Source organism: Glandiceps talaboti, chromosome 4 (assembly GCF_964340395.1).
Source record: "Glandiceps talaboti chromosome 4, keGlaTala1.1, whole genome shotgun sequence".
Classification (NCBI taxonomy): Eukaryota; Metazoa; Hemichordata; class Enteropneusta; family Spengelidae; genus Glandiceps; species Glandiceps talaboti.
Window position 1 is genome coordinate 25,391,181 of NC_135552.1, and position 19,535 is coordinate 25,410,715.

Sequence of the window (19,535 nt, forward strand, 5' to 3'; positions counted from 1 at the left end):
TTCAGTCAGTTAATAGACATTGAATTCTCAGAGTATAGCAGGTGATGAAATTGTTGTAGATTTTACAAGGACACATAGTGTCTGATGTCAGATCTTAATTATATGAAGGAGGATGAATAGAGTGTCAAACACCTGTTATATCTCAGGAGTACAGCTGAGATAGAATCAGTATTTTGAAATGAGTATCTATATAATCCATAAACTGCATTCATCAGGTCAGAGGTCACTCAAACATGGTAATAGTCAGATCTTGTATCCTGACCAAGGGTTCTACAACGAGTAACACTGAAGTAAAGCACTTTCTCTATGTGCTATGCTTGTTTATATCATTCATATCAAGTGTACAAGTATACTTTTTCAATGGGTTTATTTACAAGCCTAGCATGTGACCTTACTAATGTGGTCCATTAGTAAATGAAACAGTATACTTTTACACTTGATATGGATGCTATAAATGATTATGGTACATATATGTAGAAAATGCTTTACTTTGATGTTATGGGTTGTAATTACCCATGATTAACGTTTCACATGACGGTTTTCCCTAATTAGCCATTCAAGTGCTACAAACCTGACTTGTTGAGCCAGCAAGTTGGGTATAATAAACATTGTCTAAAACCCCACTAGCTTGGTTAATGGCTTCATGCCGTAATGACCTGTTCAGGTTGGCAGGCTTTGTCAAACTGTCTGTTTGCTGGCTTTACCACTAGGCTCACAAAGCCTGATCACCTTAACAGGCAAAACATTACTCATTACAAGTATATATAGATGTAAGTGAGTGGAAAAGTACGATAGAGAGTGGAAATCATCATAGCTACACACACACAAAATCAATCACACAAAAGTCACATTTATAGATTAATAATGCTTTAATATATTAGCACTTCATAATTACATTTCATTTATTCAACCATAATAATGCCCTGCCACTGGAAGTACATGTACACAAAACACATGTAAGGGATTCCTACCTATGTGATGTGCCTGTGTGATGATAATCCTTTTTAGGATGTTTACACAGTATAGAAGTAGAAGTAGAAGTATGGGAAGTGTATACATTACCAATGGTTCTACTTTGACCTATGAACTTTTGAATCTATAGCCCATAACTTACTAGGAGTTTGATTTCATGAAAAATGGAAATTTCAAGATGACAGTATGACTTTAAATAATGAGTGCTGAAAAAGAGTTGTTTTATCTATCAATCTTGATACATCACCCCTATTTATCTGTCATTTTGGAATAACCTACTAATGAAACAATAGGAATATACCAACTACTCTATCATATGGGGTGACATGGATGCAGAAGCTACATACTGTTTGTATCTATTATTCTCTAACAAGCACCATTTCTCAAAGAACACACATCAAGTTACAATATTTACATTGAATTAACATAACAAAGCATTGCTAAAACACAATACAATTAACATATATACCACAAGTTTGGCTGTCTGGCTGAATGAACCAAGACTAAAATTCATTTCCTGGTATTGAAAATCAAATTTCATGAAAATTATAACTTTTAATTAGAACCAATCATAGGTGATACTGTACTATTTAAAAATGGGGTCAGGGTATCCTTTTTATTTTTGCAATTTTCACAAAAGAAATATATAAAGGGATAAAACGAGAAATATCCATTAATTGTTTTGTTATAAAGTGCCTTAACTATACTACTTTTATTATTTTCTGTTGTACAGGAATCATCACCTCTGCTGTACTTTCTCTGGTTGTTGTTGTTGTTTATGTTTTTTTAAACATTTCATTGTACAGAACTTGAAGTCCATGTATTCAAATGGAACTTTACCAGTCAAACTATCACCACATGACCAACACCGTCTGCAACAAAACAAAACAGGAAATCTCTGTGAAGTTACAGTATATAGAAATACATTGATTATAACAATGGCATCATGTCAAAACAGGTTTAGTTATGTAAAATACCAGTATTACACAGACATTTATCTCATATCCTAATTTATCAAAGAATCTAGTTGTTCATTGCAAATTTGAAAAGGTCTTTTGAAAATGGGAAATTAAAAATGAGAAGTATGTGTATTCCTTCCTATCTAGTAAGAAAGAGGAAAACAATTATCACAGGTTTTTATTGGCAGCTTTTCTTTGTTTGTGCAATGCCTTTCAAAGTTGCCATTATGGTACAATACCAGTAATTATCTTGTTATCTACTATTTTGATATTATGACTCAGTATTGTCAGCCATTAAAATATATATCAATTGAAAAAAGTCAGGTATGTTCTGCTGGTTAGAAATCGATATTATAGTCACTGATAGCTACATGTACAGTAAAAGTCCAATCATCTGAACCTACGATTATCCAAAGTGTTCAGTCATCCTGACATACCTCATGTCCCTCAGTGTTTTCATTGTTAGTATTCAAGATCTATTTATTGTACACTGTAAGTAATATGTATGTGTCACGAGCTGCCTTTTTACAGCTCATGTCATGTTTTCATTAAACTTCAATTCTCTCAAAACGTTTTTAGATCAAATGATACATTCAACTCCTGCTATTTTACTCGCTTTATTTTAGAGTACATAATATTAACTGAAATGTTAGAAACTTCACACTCACAAAAGTTTATAATTACGAGTACTAAAACTGATCTATTTTGTTTGAACATGCCATAAATATAAATTTCATCTAAAGAAGTGTCCTGATATATTTTTTTCGTAATGGTTACAGATTTGTCTGTAAAGATACACAATGTCAAAGCATCCCCATGCATTAGCCAACCTGATGACACAATGCAATGTTCTACATGTTCTGTTATACATGAACATTTCAGATATCAACTCAACAGCTACTTTTAACTCACCTAATATCTTTATCTTCCATTTGCTGTACTAGTCTCCGTTCAGCAGCTAAAGCTCTTTTTTCTCTATCACTCAGTGAGGTAAACCACTGTTTTTCTCTTTCTTCCTCCTTTCTCTTCCTTTCATCAATTTTTTGTTCCTGGAACATACAAAGTACATGTTGAATGTTAGTGGTTCACTTCACTTTACTCTTGTACCATTATATTTTATGGCTGAGGAATTAGGGTTTTTTTTTTTGCCAATGTAGTTATGTGGACATGACTTAGAGAATGTCTATGGAGACACATCTCATATGCTTCCATATTCCTGTCAACTTAAAATTGTTAAAAACTCTGAAGAGCCTGGGTCTATATCCGTGGGCCCATTTTCATCTAGACTCAGTTTACCAAATTCATTACATAATGCATGTACACACTTGGCAAATCAACATAGACATGATATAATAGAACTGTTATCAGAGACTGGAGTGCATGGTTCAAAATTTCAAGTTCAATTGTGTGTTTAAAACAAAATTTACTTTGACAGAATGACAGGGGGTGGGGGTGGGTGGTTCATTGAGTACAGTTTATCTAGAGTAGTGTAAGAACCAACCCTGTCAATGTTTCATTTCTTGTTCACATGATTCTGTAAACATATTCCTATATTGATATATTACCTTCAGTTTTTCTTTCTTGGCTTTCTTTTTTTCCTTCTTTTTCTCTGCCATCTTTGCAGCTTTGTTTTCCTCCATCTCAGATGTCAGTGGACAAGGGATCTATCGAGTTTAGAAAGATAACCAAATGTCCATTATTTCAATGAATGACTTTAATATTTACTTTTGTTCTGTTTGATCTGTTCTTGAATAATGTCAGTTACCATCTTGTTTAAGCTACCGTTACAGTAGTACATTTTGGTTTCACTGGATTATATGACATGTAAATTAAAATCACTGAATATCTTTATACTTCTTGTGCATATTTGATTATCAATGAAAATGTGAGTGTTTTTTTCTGTTTTGTATAGTTATTTTTTTCTTGTCTACAATTTTTTCTTCTTCAAAAATATAAAACAGAAAATTTTGACCGCTAGCTGTGACTTCATTTGATGAAGGGTCACGAGGCCACCACAACTGGACATTTTGAATAATTGTCCAAAATATACATACATTTTTTTCCAGTCTTTCTAGTCAAAGATATTATAACTACATGGTGGTGTTCACATAGCCTTGCTCTATTTTCCTTATTCACCTCTAGAGGGCTCACTTTTTATCAGATCATATAAAATTTTCAGTTGAAATTCAATTTTTACCTGTGCTTTGGTGTAATCATATTTGTCAGGGAAGTCTGCCATAAATTTTCTAAATTCATTCCTAGTTGGTTTATCACATGCCATCACATAACTGGGCTTTCCATTCTTATCCCTGATTAAAGGAAAAAAAACACATTAAAATTAGTTCTTGTTACCCCATCATGATTCCACAATAAACAGTAAATGAATGGAAGGCATGTTGGGTATTAAAATTTTTATAGTTTCTTATACATCCAACCACAATTTTGGTAATGAAGGTCACTGATAACTGAGGCACACATTTCCCTCTTTCCATGACTAACAATACACTGATACAGGTTAAGATTTATCAGAATAGTTCATAATTATTAAAAAATGAAAATTTCAACACACTGAGTAAAAAATTTTCTTGGGAGTTCACTATCATCTTGTCAGTATCATCAAGGGTGTAATACAATGGGGTACTATTTAGAGACACATGACATGACATGACATGAGCTTGAGAGAAACAGTTAAGATCTTGATGCTGGCATCCCAGTTAAGAATATTGTGACTTGTACATTTTTGTTGTCAAACCAAATCAACACAGTTCTTTGAAGAGAGACAACACAGTTGCCTTGATCCCTACCTCATATAATCATGTTGCAGATTTCCTGATTTATTTGTGTGGAACTACCTACCTGATAGATGGATCAGCATCAGCCTCCAGTAGACTTCTAACTATCTTCCTCTGTCCAGCTTTGGCAGCTATGTGTAATAATGTCCTACCATCATTAGCAAAACTATCATTCAGAATTTCTACTTTACTCATAGAAATTGATGTCCCTGCATTCTGAATGTTGTTACTACAGTCAACTTCCGGTGTTACTTCATCACTTTCAGGTGTATTTTCAATAGTTTGTCCAACTGCTGAGGTGCCATCATTTTTATCTTCTGTGTTTAAGGAACTACTGTCAATTTGGGTAACTCTTGTTTCCGGCCCTTCTGCACCCATTGCTATATTATTGTCTACATTTCCTAGATTTTCTGATTTTGGTATTTGTTCTTTAGATAGAATGTTGAGATCTTTTGTAGAAGTGGTCTGCTCAGATTTGATTTCAGTGGTTGGGTTCATGATCTCAGTGGGTGGGTCCACCTCTGTGGGTGGATTGACCTTTGATATGCTAACTATTTCAGATTCTCCACTGTGTTCATCAGTTTTCTCACTACTGGTATTTGTTATTTTTAGCAGTATATTCTGTAACAGTTCTTCATCCCCTACTTTGCATGCTGTATAAAGATCATTTCTCAGTTGATAGAGTGCAGTACCTGTGACAAAACAACAAACATTAAATATTAACGAGATATCAACTAAATTTTTCCATGAATCTTTATGTAACTTGTAAAGCCTTCAAACTTAGACATGTTTCATCAACATAAGCTAAAGGAATAAACATAGTGGTTATACATATTTATGATCAATAAAATCATATTTTACATGATACAATCATATGATTAAACAACCATGCTTCACCACTACATCAATCAATTAATATATACAGCACACCATTGTCAACGGTTTTTACATTACCTGGCCTATGTTTTTCTTCTACTTGACTTTCTCCTTTTTCCTTAGCAGTGTTTTTCCTTTTCTTTCTTGGCTTTTTCTTCACCACTTCAAATTCTCTAAGGTGGAGTGTGCTTGATATGTGTTCTGAATATTCCAATGAGAGACTTGCCTCAGCGTCACTGTCTTCTTCAGATTCTGTTCAAATATAAATTGAACATTTATGATCTCTTTCAGTTCACTGTTCACTGATTGGCTATGTACTTGGGATCACTAGATGGAAGTATTTAGTTCATAAAACTTCTAATGAATCTCTTCAAATGACTGAACATGATTGACATCTTTCAAAACTACTCCCTATCCTTTCTAAAGAAACTATCCCAATACCAAATCCACAAGTTTGCAAAAATTCCCTTTGTGAATTGAAGTACACAATGGCCTATACTTGATTGTAGTCGTTATGCCCGTCTCATAATATGACCTCACTACTTTTTGCATGTCACTACTTTATTTGAAGAACAAAATAATGATATAATCTTGATATGCAGAAATGCATGAACAAGTGGTAGACTGAAAGACATCTCAAAGTATATGTCCCATATGAACTTACTTTCTGGCAAAAAACAATGTCATTCTAACGTAGCAATTACCTGAGTCTAACTGAACATTTCTAATTTCTTCAACTTGTTTTCTGTCAGATTCTTCTTTATCATCAGTTGTTGTCATGGTTACAATATCATTTGTTTTGATGTCTGGTACAAGGTTACTGGAAGACTTGGTAATGTTTCCTTCTGAGTTGTCCTGTGTATTGGCTAGGTCAATGACTTCAGTTTTAGGAACTTGAAGAGGTTCTGATTTACTTGTACTTTCTGCTGCACTAATTACCAATTTTTGCTTCGGACTCTTTTTTGAATTTCCCTTCTGCTTGGTTAATCTCCGGGGTATCAGTTTAGGTTTTGGTGACCATGGCAACAGGTCTGCAACATCTTCTTCATTACCATAGCATTCAATAGTAGCAAGCTCAATGTGAATTCTTTTAACTTCAGCAAATGTTGGTCTTCTTGTAGAGAAGGGAATAGTAATAATACGAGGATCTTTCTTGTCAAAGTGAGAATTCTTACCACTGAAGAATATAGCTTTGTTGAAGCTGGGAGCTCTGATAAAGATGTGATCACAAGATGACAGAGAGTCTTTCCATTCGTCAAGGAGGTTGTGGATATCTTGTATCAAGGCAGCTTCATTATATCTCCTAAGACTTGCACCAGCTGATCTGAAACATGGAACACAAAGAAGTCATGATTATGAAATATGAAGGAAGTTTTGGTTGCAATGAATGTTAAATTTAACTACAGTTGTCAAATATAACACAATCAAGTAGTTTTGGAACAACCAGTCACATGTCTATCAACTCTTATAAACTACCAATCATATTGACTCTTATAAACTACCAATCACATTGACTCTTATAAACTACCAATCATATTGACTCTTATAAACTACCAATCATATTGACTCTTATAAACTACCAATCATATCAACTCTTATAAACTACCAATCATATTGACTCTTATAAACTACCAATCATATTGACTCTTATAAACTACCAATCATATCAACTCTTATAAACTACCAATCATATTGGTATAAGCACATTACAAAGTTATTTAGACTTTGGTTGGTTGATGATAGTGTTTGCTGTATATGAACATTATTGAGTAAATTCATGTGTTACTTACTTTGGACCATGTCCACCTGATTGGTTATCTTTCATACCTTGGGATGTTCCTCTTTTAGCTCTTACTGTGTATCTATGGAATGTCTTGTGAACTAGTACCTTCTCTCTGAAGTAACAAAATAACACACTGTCTTTTAAAATGCGATGACACACAGCAACATGAATAATCCACACTACTGTGTTGGAGGGACGGGAGCATCATAAGGACAGAGTATGTCATGTTTTATCCAAATCAGAGTTAGCCAGGACATCAATAAAATACATGAATCATACATCAAATATTATCTACATACATGAAATTGGGCATCACAAGAGAGAGAGTACATCTTGTTGTTTTTATCCAAATCTGAGTTACCCAGTACATGAAAACACACTGTCAATCAAGTATTGCTTGAATCATTCTTAGGTAACTGTTTCTCACCTATTAAATATAGCACCTGCAAAATGGCCACCAGCTACCATCAACACACACCAGTTAAGCTGTTGTAGTAAGTTTCCAGTCTTGTAGATCAACTCATTCTGTGTGACAGGTGGATTCTAGGCAGGAAATGGAATAATCACAGAAGTAGTAAATGTACAGTAATATTTAATTTGTACACAGTATGCAGAACTTCATGACTCTGCATTTACACAGTACTTTGCATAGATAGGTTGTACAATAACTTTAAAATTGTATTCAAATATCTCTATTGGCATTCCAATGAGAATATATAACTTTGATAAATACCTTTTCCTCCATAGATCAGCTAATGTAAACTTGCAATGTAATGTGCACACTACAATATTGCAAGAAAAACATGATAAAATGCAAACTGTTTGCATTTCCTTACCTTTTTCCCATGGATAATACATCTATATACAGAGACAATTTGACCATCTTCATTCTTGAAGTAAATTTTGGGATATTTACGACCTCTTTGTAGTCTAGATTTGCTATCATCATCTGTTTCACTCTCTGAGGTTCCACTAGCTCCAGACAAAGGTTTGAGATATTTGGAGAATGCCTTTATTTTATGTGGTCTTGATGTTGGGGATAGATCTTCATCTTCATCACTCTCACTTTCACTGCTAGTATCACTACATGATATACTAGAAATATCACCTAGAAAACAACACGTTATAAATTATGACTTTATACAAAATACATTTTATGTCTGATGAAAAATGCAGTAGGTACTATCTGTGTCTTATTCTCTGATTAAGTTGTCAAAGCTACAAAGAGAACAACCTTCAACAAAATAATGAGATATGTTGTTATTTAATGTCAGCAAAAGCTAATTGGGGTTGATTGATGGAAACTATACTGTACATTTGACAATTCTCGTCAGCCAGAGCACACATTTCTGCTGCAGCAATGAAGCAGTGCATCTTGGATGGTGCCATAAAGAGGCTGTGGTTTACAGCAATGCGTTTGATAAGCTGGACACTACCTCTACCTGTTTGACATACACTGATACAGCCATAATTGTTAAAATAAATACATTCTATGGAGACATTTTTCTGCCTCTTATTAAATATGCAATGTTTATTATTAGTACCAGTAATTCCAATTTTCTCAATTATCTATGCAATGATTACCATCACTAACATGTTTCGATGAATATTAGATGCAGTGTACAAATAGAACATGTTTAAAGACACAATTTTAGATTTTGTAAGAACAATTAATATCTTTGTCACTTTGAGCTAATTATTTTTTCACTCAAGTGTATAAAGTTCACAATATATTAAATATTCCTGTGCACCATACCTGTTAGTTTACTTTCAAATTCTTCTTCTGAGACACTAGGAAGTCCAACTGCTTTCTGCCTGAGATTATACCTATGCCAGTCAAACTTATAGTGTTGTCTCTGGAAATGGGAAAAAATACAACCAAATTTTACATTGATTTGATCCTCATCAAATTTGTATTGGAATGGTTACAAAATTGCCAAGAACATTTTTCTGGAAATAGCATACTGGTCATTTGACTTTCTGTACCATCAAACTGGATCAAGTTTAGAGGTTTTTGATGATATCTTCTTGGGATCAGTCATTTGTGTTACTGTGTTAGAATATTGGGCCAGCTCTGAGGTAAGGTAATGTATTATATGGTTACTCAGATATCAAGTATAATTGCATACCTCACATGACAGTGATATTTGTGTAAAGTTATTTGGTAATTTTCACCACATGATAACAATGCTACAGTAGTAATTGTGATTCAATTGTAGTCTTATCAGTTGATGGTCTTATCGAGATCTTTCTTGATATTGTGTTATTTATATCACTCTACATATATATGTATTTTACTCCCGTCTCCAGCATAGATATTTTACATCTACAAGTTTATATATGCATATATTATATATAAAACAAACTCATAGTTTGTTTGTTTTCATTTTTTAACTATATACATCATAAAACAAAGTACAAGCAAACCACAAGACTAATACAGACAACCAGAAATATCTGCAAACTAATAGTTTATGTTTTATATTCAATTTGCTCACATCAATATCCTTGTTTGTTTTTCATGTGAGAGGACCACTGTGAAAGTAAGTTTTTTTTATATTTTTTTTTTATTTATTTTTTTACATTTTTTGTTTTATCCTTGGCAAAGGTATTAATGTTATATATTTTTAGTTTTTCCATGTAAATGTTTTATTTATGTTGTATTGCATATGTTTATTGTTTGTCACATACTGAATATTTGTTTGAAAAAAAATAAATCAACAACATTTATGTTGTAAAAGTTATCAGTGTGACACTGAAGTATAATATGATGACCTACCTGTTCTGTTCTTGTTGCAAACTGACAGTCACATGTTGAGCATGCCATCTTTTCTGACACCACATGTTCTTTCTTTGGTGAGGCTGGAAAAGAGCATAAACAGTATTTGTGCCATTCATATATACAACTATGATTAGTGTTAATATGAAATCATCTGACATCTACTCTGATGAATGAATTGAAACTGCAGAGGTGAATTAACAGAAATCTCTTTCTCCTACTTCACTGTCTGTCTGTCGGTCCCCCCCCCCTCTCTCTCTCTCTCTCTCTCTCTCTCTCTCTCTCTCTCTCTCTCTCTCTCTATTCAAATCTTACCTTCTACATCTGGTTTCTTCAGTTCGTTGACATTCTGGGAGGTCAGTTCCTGGAAATCTTCAGCACTGAGATTTGGTTGACATGACGCTAGACTAAGACCCTTTAACAATATCCTGGCTTTACCATCATAAAGTGCACATGTATAGTATTCTGGCAGTTCTCTCTTGTTGTGTTTGGTCTTGGCAGTTTCATTAGTCGCCAGCGAGATATCCGACACTGTTTCAATAATATTGTCACTAATCACAGTTTCTGCCATGATCTTGGAAATAAAAAGTTCTAAATTTGAGATACTATACAGCGCCCGTCCAAATACTAATGAGAAGATGTAAAACACCGAGTTGATTTTAAGGTACCGGTGAATACGAACAATTTATTTTTAGAATGGTGATTTCAAAATTGTTTGAAAGGCGACTTGATCAGATATTGCACAACATTTTGACATCGATTACCATACGGCTCCCGTCTAACCACAGGACAGTTCTGAAGTGAAGATGAAATTCAATATTTGATACATCCCAACGCCACGTATCAAATTACATATTAATTAATGTTTTAAATTATAAAATAGAGCGTCAGAAGAGAAATTTCACCGACTTTCAAGTTTCGACGTCTGCTTCTCAGCTCCGGTAGACAGCATAACCTTTGACCTTGTCTCTATTCTGATTATGGTGGCGCTGTTCCATTTGCCATTACACATGGACAACATTTTGTACAACCATTAACCATAGACCCACCTATGGTAAAACTAAAGTGTTACATTAATATGTATATTTGTGCAGTATGTCCTGAAAGCTGCCCATAGATCAAAGAAAATAACGTAGTCATGGTACTAATGTATATGTACACAATGTATGTGTGGCAATTTCTCAGCACAAAATGGGTACATTTATAAAAAATTGGGACAAAATTACCCATATCCTATATGTCATGCATCACTGTGTATTCCTAATATATCTATGGGTTCTACAAAACTATGGCTCATTTCAGCTGAAAGATTTATAACTCCATGTGATATATGAAAAGTTGGCACCAGAATTAGTTCCAAAGATCCAATCATTGGAAACTGATTCTGATTCCGATGCCAATTTTTACAGACATGCTCAAATGTTGTAGAGGCTCTGGGTATTGGTGATCGTTAACATACTTGTGAATTTCCTATGTAATAAATATTTGGCCTTGCTATGAAATAGCAACTTCATGAGCACCTGGAGCTCTGGGTGAATACTTTAAAACTAAAATGGCACAACTCACAGACAAGACACACATTTGTAATTCAGTTCTCACTTTATTTACAAAGCACACTCCTTAGCTACAAACTTTACTTTGTCATTTCAGTGATAATAGATGGTGTACTGTCTTCCTATATTTGAGTTGAACATTCATAAAGATTATGTCAGCGCTACTGCTGCTACCAGTAGAAAATCACTGGCTTTGTTTGATGCAACTGAAATCATTGTGTTCTTGAAAACTGTGTCTGCAATACTTATTGACAGAGACTGTGACTGAAAGATACAACATTTAAAATCTGCAATATTTGGTCATCTGTGGTTGTTATCCAAGTTAATGTAGTCTTATGTTGTCATTTTCAACATCATATATGACTCTTCACTCCACAATAGACATGCTACAGATGAAAGCTTTGTTAGATAGCTGTACTTATGCTGTGATGAATATACTCGACTCTCTCTCATTTCAATATATAAAATTCTATGCATTCAAAGTCTTCAGGACTATGGAGTCCCTGAATCAATTTCTGCTCTGCTAGTCAATTTACAATCCAGTGTAACAAGTCCATTGTCTATTCACTCAATCTTCAAATCCCTTTACAATGCAATAATATTATGCAAATATGAATGTGCAACTGTAAAAACTGTCAAACAAAACTAAACTCGATTTACACTCATTTTAAAAATTACTTGAAAATTGTGCTACCATCTCGTTCGTTGTATCCTTTGGCATACTTCATACCAGGAAGCTGTCAACAAATAAGACACTGTGTCAGTATATCAGTAAAGATGATGCTGATTGGTTAAAATGACTCCAAACTCTATATACATCTAACTCTCTACCAATAAAAAATGATGTCATGCATGGTACAGATGAAAAATAAAAATAGCACCAATGGCATTGTAGCACAACTGTAAAGTTTGCTGTAATTTTAAACAAGTGTTTATTCTCTTTCAATCTGCTCTTATTGTCACCCATGCAATATGCACCATCATTTTAATATTGCTATGTGCAGTTTCTTAGTTGCTGGCTGTTCTATGGGGTGGCTATGGTTGCTAAGGCCAGATGTGTCAGTATGTTTTGAACAACATCTGCAGAATAACACCTCCAGAAACATACCCATGAAATTTCTGCTCCATTCCCCTGGTAATTTTTGCAATATAAATTTTTGACCAAAATTGAAGTTTTTAGACCTTATTTGTATAATTATCAATGATGGGATCATCATGTTGTGAATATTTCTTCATCTACACTTCCCCCCAGACATGTTCCCATTGAATTTCCTTTGAACAGTTTTCCGTCTACACACCATAGGTAATGTTCTCACCAAATACCAAGGCAACTGGTCTAGCGGTTTTTGACTTTAAGTCACTTTGACAGACACACATACACATGAATGCATGCGCGTGCGCACACGCACACGCATGCACACACACACGCACACTCACACACACACGCACACATACATGTACTGGATTACCTATTGTCTAGACTTACATCGGTATATTCATTCTTGATATCATCAAATTCCAGTGCATCAAAGGTGAGTTCCGGCAGAAATTTTGGGATTGATAAACATTTGCCAACTTTAAACTTGTCAGTTACACTGTGAAATGACAGACAACATAAAAATTGTATTAAAGGTAAAGGAGTTACGACATGACATACACATACGTTATGTACTGTCCTGGTATGTTCAGAAGACAACTTGTTTATATCTATAGCCTTGATTTCTAGATTAACAATGAGATTCTCATGGGATGATGATGATCAATTTTGGTGTGGATCAGTTGCATGTTTCTTATTTCAGATCCAAACTGTCAACTTTCATGTTAGGATCAGATTCAGTTTTTGTTTCATAGTTAAAGTTAGATTCAGTCTATGTTGAGATTATCAGTAAATTGGATTACGTTGCTGGTGGCAGAGGGAGTAAAACCCTTGGTCAAGGTTTGATTAAAATACCATGCTGTAAGAACACTGTCTTCTAGTTGGACTACCAAACAACGTAGCTTTTCCTTGACAATTCATTTTCCTTCTGAATCTATGGGGGCAGCCTTCAACAGAGTGAGACAGGGTAATAAAATTTATGAACTATTCAGTGACTGAGTATAAATGAAGATTGGGTTTTAGAATAGGATTCAATTTTGTTTCAGATTTGGATGAATAATTTATTAACATTTTGATTCTGTTGAGTTCTCACAACTCAAATACTCACAAGACTCTGATATGATGCAAACTAACATCGTCGTGCTCTTTCCAGGCTACCTTGTCAAATTTCAGCAGGTCAATATCTTCAATAATCTGTAGGAACAATTTAGATGCATAATCAAATTCATACAAAATACACAATAAACTTTTACTTTGTCAAGTTACACACTTCAATACACAACTATAGCTAGAATAAAGTGCAGCATGAAATGGTGACATTTGATTAATTGTATTTCAAGTATACAATAAGTGAAAGTTAAACCCTCTCAATCAATTATCAAGTTTACATTTGCTGTGAGATTGATACCACAACTTCTTGCTACCATAAGTGTGAAGAACAAGTAAATATCTACTCTAGTATTATCCGTGACATTGAATCTCAAGATCTCTCTTTACATCTAGCTAAGCCCAGTGAGGTCCCAAGATGAAATTTCAAATTCAAACGAAGCCACCAACAGTCATTAACATCATGTCTTTGTTAATCAATCACAGAATTCTGCCCTATACTAAGTTAGTGTCTACTGGGGCAGCTAATGCAATGTCCAAATGTGGTGTATTTGTCAGTTTAGGATGCAACTTATACACTGTTTACATAATTTCAATACTCATTTGCATTAACAACTTTTGGTTCATGATTTCTCATTAAGCTAGATGGAGTGAAGAGATAATTCAATACTGTTTATACACACATAGATCTAGAGAAGTAAATACCGTACAGCTGTGAAATATCATTTTATTATGACTTGGTGGTTTTGCTAATAGAAACCACAAACATGAGGATATTTGGTAAAAAATACAGACTTGGCTTTACACTTGGCAGACATTTTTATGGGAACTCTAGTGACTTGTCTGGAGAACTCAAACATGTCAACCATTCTCATGATGCAGTTATTCATTTGTTTATTCACTTCTTTGAGTAAGTTTGGTTTAACAAGATTGTTGTCAGATGTACTTTAGTACTGTAGAGTTTAACAATAACTGTCATAACCTTTATATCGTTGATAAATTCAAAACCCTGTTTCTCATAACAACACTATTCAATGCTAGAATAAGAAATGATTTGGATACATACATTTTCAACATCACCAAAGTTGGTCCAGTCATACTGTAGGATTTCAGAAGTCTCACTCATTTGAGGGAGGAACTTTGTCTTGTAGGCATCATCCAGAGATTCTAAGTATTTGTTTTCAATGTTTTGTTCAAATGGCTAAACAGAAAGAAAAAGATTTCAATTAGTTTGTGATATTCAAAGATCTAGCTACACTACTACAAGTTTTTTCATACATGTGAATATAGTTTCACATAGTCTAGTTCCTATACAGTATCGTTACGATTTACACCTCCACTCACAGATTTAGTTAGAGGTATCCAGATTAAGTTTCACAGTAAACATTGTGAGACAAACCACATGTCATCAATTATATATATATGTATTTACCATGACTCAGGGCAATCACTGAGTTCAAACTGTTTTAGGAGATTCAACATAGGAAAGGACAAAGGTATGACTGCATACAATTATCAAACAACTTGAAAGGTGTCGAGGCTCATGCCAGCTGTAACAAACTGAACTCAAATACTTGTTACTTACTTTTCCTCTTTGTTTAATTCTCTTCTGTATGACATCAATTGGAGCATCCAGATAAATACACAGGTGTGGTGGTATAAAGCGATACAGACTAATGCCTTTGATTTCATCATAATAGTCATAACCTGAAGTCAGAGAAAAGGGAAACACACTCAGCTGTTACAAGAGGTCAGAGGTTATTTATATATCTTTACACACCAAAGATACAGGATAATGAGTCAAAGGAATCCCTGGTGGTATTGTGGTGAATTTCATGTAGTGAGAGTTGCCTGTACTTACACATTTTGACGACTTTTCAGTCTGAAATTATCAAAAATATCCACTCTTTTTATGAGATAGTGTTGCAAAAGAAGGTATACAAATACTACCATTCTGGCAGATCATTCCATGATTCTGGCAGATCATTCCTAGATTCTGACAGACATACTACGATTCTGGCAGATCATTCCTAGATTCTGACAGATCATTCCTAGATTCTGACAGATCATTCCTAGATTCTGACAGATCATACCACGATTCTGGCAGATTATACCTAGATTCTGACAGATCATACCACGATTCTGACAGATCATTCCTAGATTCTGACAGACATACTACGATTCTGGCAGATTATACCACGACTCGGACAGATTTCAAGATATATTCAGAGAAAACGGTATGATTATGCAAATGTTAATCAGCTGTAGCACAGTGGAGGACACCACAATATACTTACACTGATTCCTGATAAGTCCTGCCTTCATGATTGCTTCTAGAAATACAAAGTCACTATACACTGACCTATCCATGATTACGCCTTGACCTGAAACAATCAAAATAATACACAATGATTACTCTAATCCTACCTTTAAAGAGATACAAACTGAGTTTATAAGCTTTTCACTCCAGATAAAATGCTTACATAAAACCTTGATTAACCATTGTAGTATAACATTAATGTTGCTGGATACTTCTAGTACGGTAGTACTCTTCTGGTGTTGTTAGAACCATAACTGAGTTGATTGCACAGGAGTTTCCACAAAAGTTTTTATATGTATAATAAATTATGTCATTTATAAGCATGTTTGATTATACTCAGTTGCGAGTGATGGTTAAGTATGCTTCAGTATTGAAGTAGAATAACGTGAGTAACTTTTAGACATAGAAAAAATGATGCCCCAAAACATATAATCTCAGCTTGTGCCCCTTTAATACTACATACTTACAATTCAAGCATCATGTCTCAAATGCATTTTTATTCACCTCATATCATTGTGTGATCATAATTAGATACCACAACACAATGCAACACAATGGCATGCCAACCACACCACACCCCACCCCACCACACCACCACACTACACAACATACAATAATCTTACCTGTTGATAGTATGTGTTCCAGGGCATCACCATACTGTTGAAATCGTATCACGTACAAGACCATCTGAAGTCGGAAGGTGTGTCCATCCTTGGCTTTGGGGTCATTGTAGAACTTTTCTAATGTCACATTACCTGTTTGAAATAAATCAGTCATGTTTATACCAGTACATGTATGTATAATTCCAAAAATGAAATATACATTCATCTGAATTATAATGAATGTACATTTGATTTACATGTAGTAGTTTTTAAATCAGTTTCCTAGTAGTAAACCTTTTCCACTTTACTCACTACATCTGTGAAAGGGATAACTCAGTCTGGCTTTATTATCACTGATGCTAAGAGATCACGGTACATTCTTATTATACTCATACCATCGCTGCCTATCCCAATCTACTATGAAATTCATTAACCAAAATCTTGAGTTAGAAACTGTAATGACTTCCCTGCATTTCAACAAGTTGTGGAAAACTATACAATAATACTGAAGTTGTGTATAACATTATTTTGAATGTACACAAGGTGAGAAGAAATAGTGTTGCCATTGCATAAGTAATGCTATGCATTTCTACAGATGTGGGAGGAAGAAAGGTGATCAAACTTTATAACTTTATGTTCAACAGATTCCAGTTGCGAAGGTATAGTGAATTCCAGAATGATTAGAAGAATTTGAATGAGAGTGAAAATGATGCAAACAGACACAAAGGTGTATCAACTTACATGTATACTTTGGATCCAATGGTTCTCCATAGCCATCCCGTCTGTCAAAATAATGAAGATCTGGTTCTCCTATATAATGCATGCCTAATTTCTCAGCTAGTTTGGTACCAAGTGTAGTTTTCCCTACTGCAATATTCCCGTCAATGGTGATGATTTTACTCCTTTCATTAAATTTCTTTAGTGTCCTTTCACCCATCAGGTAGTTGAGTCCATTATACCTCCATAATGCCTGGCAAGATGTCTGCAAACCTCTCTATAAAAAATGAAACTATTTTACATTATTTTTAATCTGGGTTTTAGCAACTACATTTGTACGTAGCTTGTGTCTGATCTGGTTTTCTCACTGTCTTTTCTACCTACCTACCTAACTAACATATATATATATATATGATGTGAGTGGTTGCTATGGTATGACTGCATCATAGTATAGAAGTTTTATACCCGACTACACAAAATGTAGCATATTCATTGATACAGCCACCAGTGAAAATTATCTGTACAATTCATTCTACAGGAGATCAGCTTTCTTATTATTTTTAAAACCATGGCTAGCATTGCTGAAGTGGGCGGGGGAAGAAACTGTGTTCTTGTACTGCCTCCTGTCTCATTACACCACAAGTTACATACGCTCAGATGTTGAAATTTGTCAATACATGTATGTAATATGTACATTTGTATATCAAATGGTAAGACACTGAAGCTATACATGTGTCACAATAAAACTTCACTGTGTAATCATTGCTGTAGTACAGTTTTAACTGTAGCAACCATTGTTGACAGTAGAAACAACATCATTATTGTGTGTGTGTGTTGTAGATTATGTCAGCATACTATTATATTGAAAGCCACAGATACATGTAGCATTGTAAAGATGATCATAATGCCATTTTTATAATCATCTCACCCTTGAGCTCTTGCTACAGCATGTACAACTTGTAATTCTTCATATTATGATAGAGTAATTCTAGTAACACTAACAGGACACTTGGTTTGCATTTGCATTATCCTTATCTTACTGGATTATGGATAATGGAACAGTTGCATATTTGAAAAGGAAAATGTTCATCTATAACTTTATAAATTTCCAAAAAGCTGACAAACGTTACTGCAATTGTCCTTTGCTAACTTCTTCCGTCTAGTCTAGGAGTCATTCCCTTGAAGGTACTACAACTTGAAGTACAATCCATCAAGTAAAACTAAAAACTAAAAAAAGCATGAACGTATTCAACAATACTGTGGTGAAATTCATGGGACCATGGGACAGCATGATAGAATCTCGTCGAATGCATCATTGAATATTTTTTCAGGTTTGCTGTCCATAGTTATTTCAAACATTTCTCAAATATTCGTTGGAAGTACGGAGATATAGACATCACATGAATTGATACATGTCGAACTTCCATGTCCACTCACTCACCGTTCCACTAGCAGCCATTTTGCAGCCATCGCCGACTGAGCTCGACCTGAGTACACCAACCATGAGGCTCCTTCTGGCCCAAAAGTTGAACCTGCCAACCAATAAGGCCATGTTGACAGTGTTTTAAATAAGCGGGCTTACAAGCGATACAATATTACGGCCCTATTTTATGTTTTCCGCTGCCGACTGACGGAGGGTTCACCAAAGGACAACCGTACGTTTAGGACAGCGCCACCAATCGATAAGGGTTAATACCGAGTATTAGTTTGAGATTTAATTTCTCAAATACGGTTTCAAGATGCCGATTTCAATAATGATTAAATTTTGCCTGGAGGGTATGCAAAATATACGTTTGGAACTTTATGACCGGTCAATTTTAATTATAATGAATACATAGCAAGACTATGAACGACAGTACCCACCCCAAACTAAAATATACTTAATATGTGTAGGTGTAAAGGCTCCGGCTTGGGCAATTTGAAACTTTAGAATCTTTTCAGTAACATTTGGCGGGAAATTATATAATGCATACATTAGG

At 34.5% G+C, this 19,535-nt stretch overlaps 2 protein-coding genes across 3 annotated transcripts; both read right to left on the minus strand.

Moving 5' to 3' along the window:
- Window positions 1–1,711: 1,711 nt before the first annotated feature.
- On the minus strand, window positions 1,712–10,240 carry LOC144434387 (tRNA endonuclease ANKZF1-like). The gene is made up of 12 exons (XM_078122837.1): window positions 10,162–10,240; window positions 9,139–9,238; window positions 8,219–8,490; window positions 7,810–7,925; window positions 7,390–7,494; window positions 6,304–6,923; window positions 5,678–5,851; window positions 4,788–5,415; window positions 4,129–4,240; window positions 3,497–3,595; window positions 2,844–2,980; window positions 1,712–1,844 (listed from the first exon to the last, which is right to left on the minus strand). The coding sequence occupies exons 1-12, from the start codon at window positions 10,207–10,209 to the stop codon at window positions 1,712–1,714; spliced, it is 2,544 nt and encodes an 847-aa protein (XP_077978963.1). The 5' UTR covers window positions 10,210–10,240.
- A 1,519-nt stretch (window positions 10,241–11,759) lies between these two features.
- Window positions 11,760–19,217, minus strand: LOC144433969 (NADH dehydrogenase [ubiquinone] 1 alpha subcomplex subunit 10, mitochondrial-like). 2 transcript variants are annotated; one of them, XM_078122390.1, is made up of 10 exons: window positions 18,998–19,217; window positions 18,485–18,497; window positions 17,581–17,829; window positions 16,861–16,992; window positions 16,215–16,301; window positions 15,503–15,624; window positions 14,984–15,118; window positions 13,919–14,004; window positions 13,201–13,309; window positions 11,760–12,451 (listed from the first exon to the last, which is right to left on the minus strand). In XM_078122390.1, exons 1-10 carry the CDS (start codon window positions 19,106–19,108, stop codon window positions 12,389–12,391), a joined length of 1,107 nt encoding a protein of 368 aa, XP_077978516.1. In that variant the 5' UTR covers window positions 19,109–19,217; the 3' UTR covers window positions 11,760–12,388. The 2 variants fall into 2 exon arrangements, with proteins under 2 accessions (XP_077978516.1, XP_077978515.1); XM_078122389.1 differs by lacking the exon at window positions 18,485–18,497 and having other exon boundaries at window positions 17,581–17,833.
- Window positions 19,218–19,535: the final 318 nt, after the last annotated feature.

Coding starts and splice junctions, on each gene's coding strand:
- LOC144433969 (XM_078122390.1), bottom strand. CDS start 19,108: ATGGCCTTATTGGTTGGCAGGTTCAACTTTTGGGCCAGAAGGAGCCTC. Junction 16,993..17,580: donor ATTGGATCCAAAGTATACAT/GTAAGTTGATAC, acceptor TATTTCAAACAG/GTAATGTGACATTAGAAAAG. Junction 13,310..13,918: donor TTGCATCATATCAGAGTCTT/GTGAGTATTTGA, acceptor GTCATTTCACAG/TGTAACTGACAAGTTTAAAG.
- LOC144434387 (XM_078122837.1), bottom strand. CDS start 10,209: ATGGCATGCTCAACATGTGACTGTCAGTTTGCAACAAGAACAGAACAG. Junction 7,926..8,218: donor GTATTATCCATGGGAAAAAG/GTAAGGAAATGC, acceptor TTTCCTGCCTAG/AATCCACCTGTCACACAGAA. Junction 5,852..6,303: donor AAATGTTCAGTTAGACTCAG/GTAATTGCTACG, acceptor ATATTTGAACAG/AATCTGAAGAAGACAGTGAC.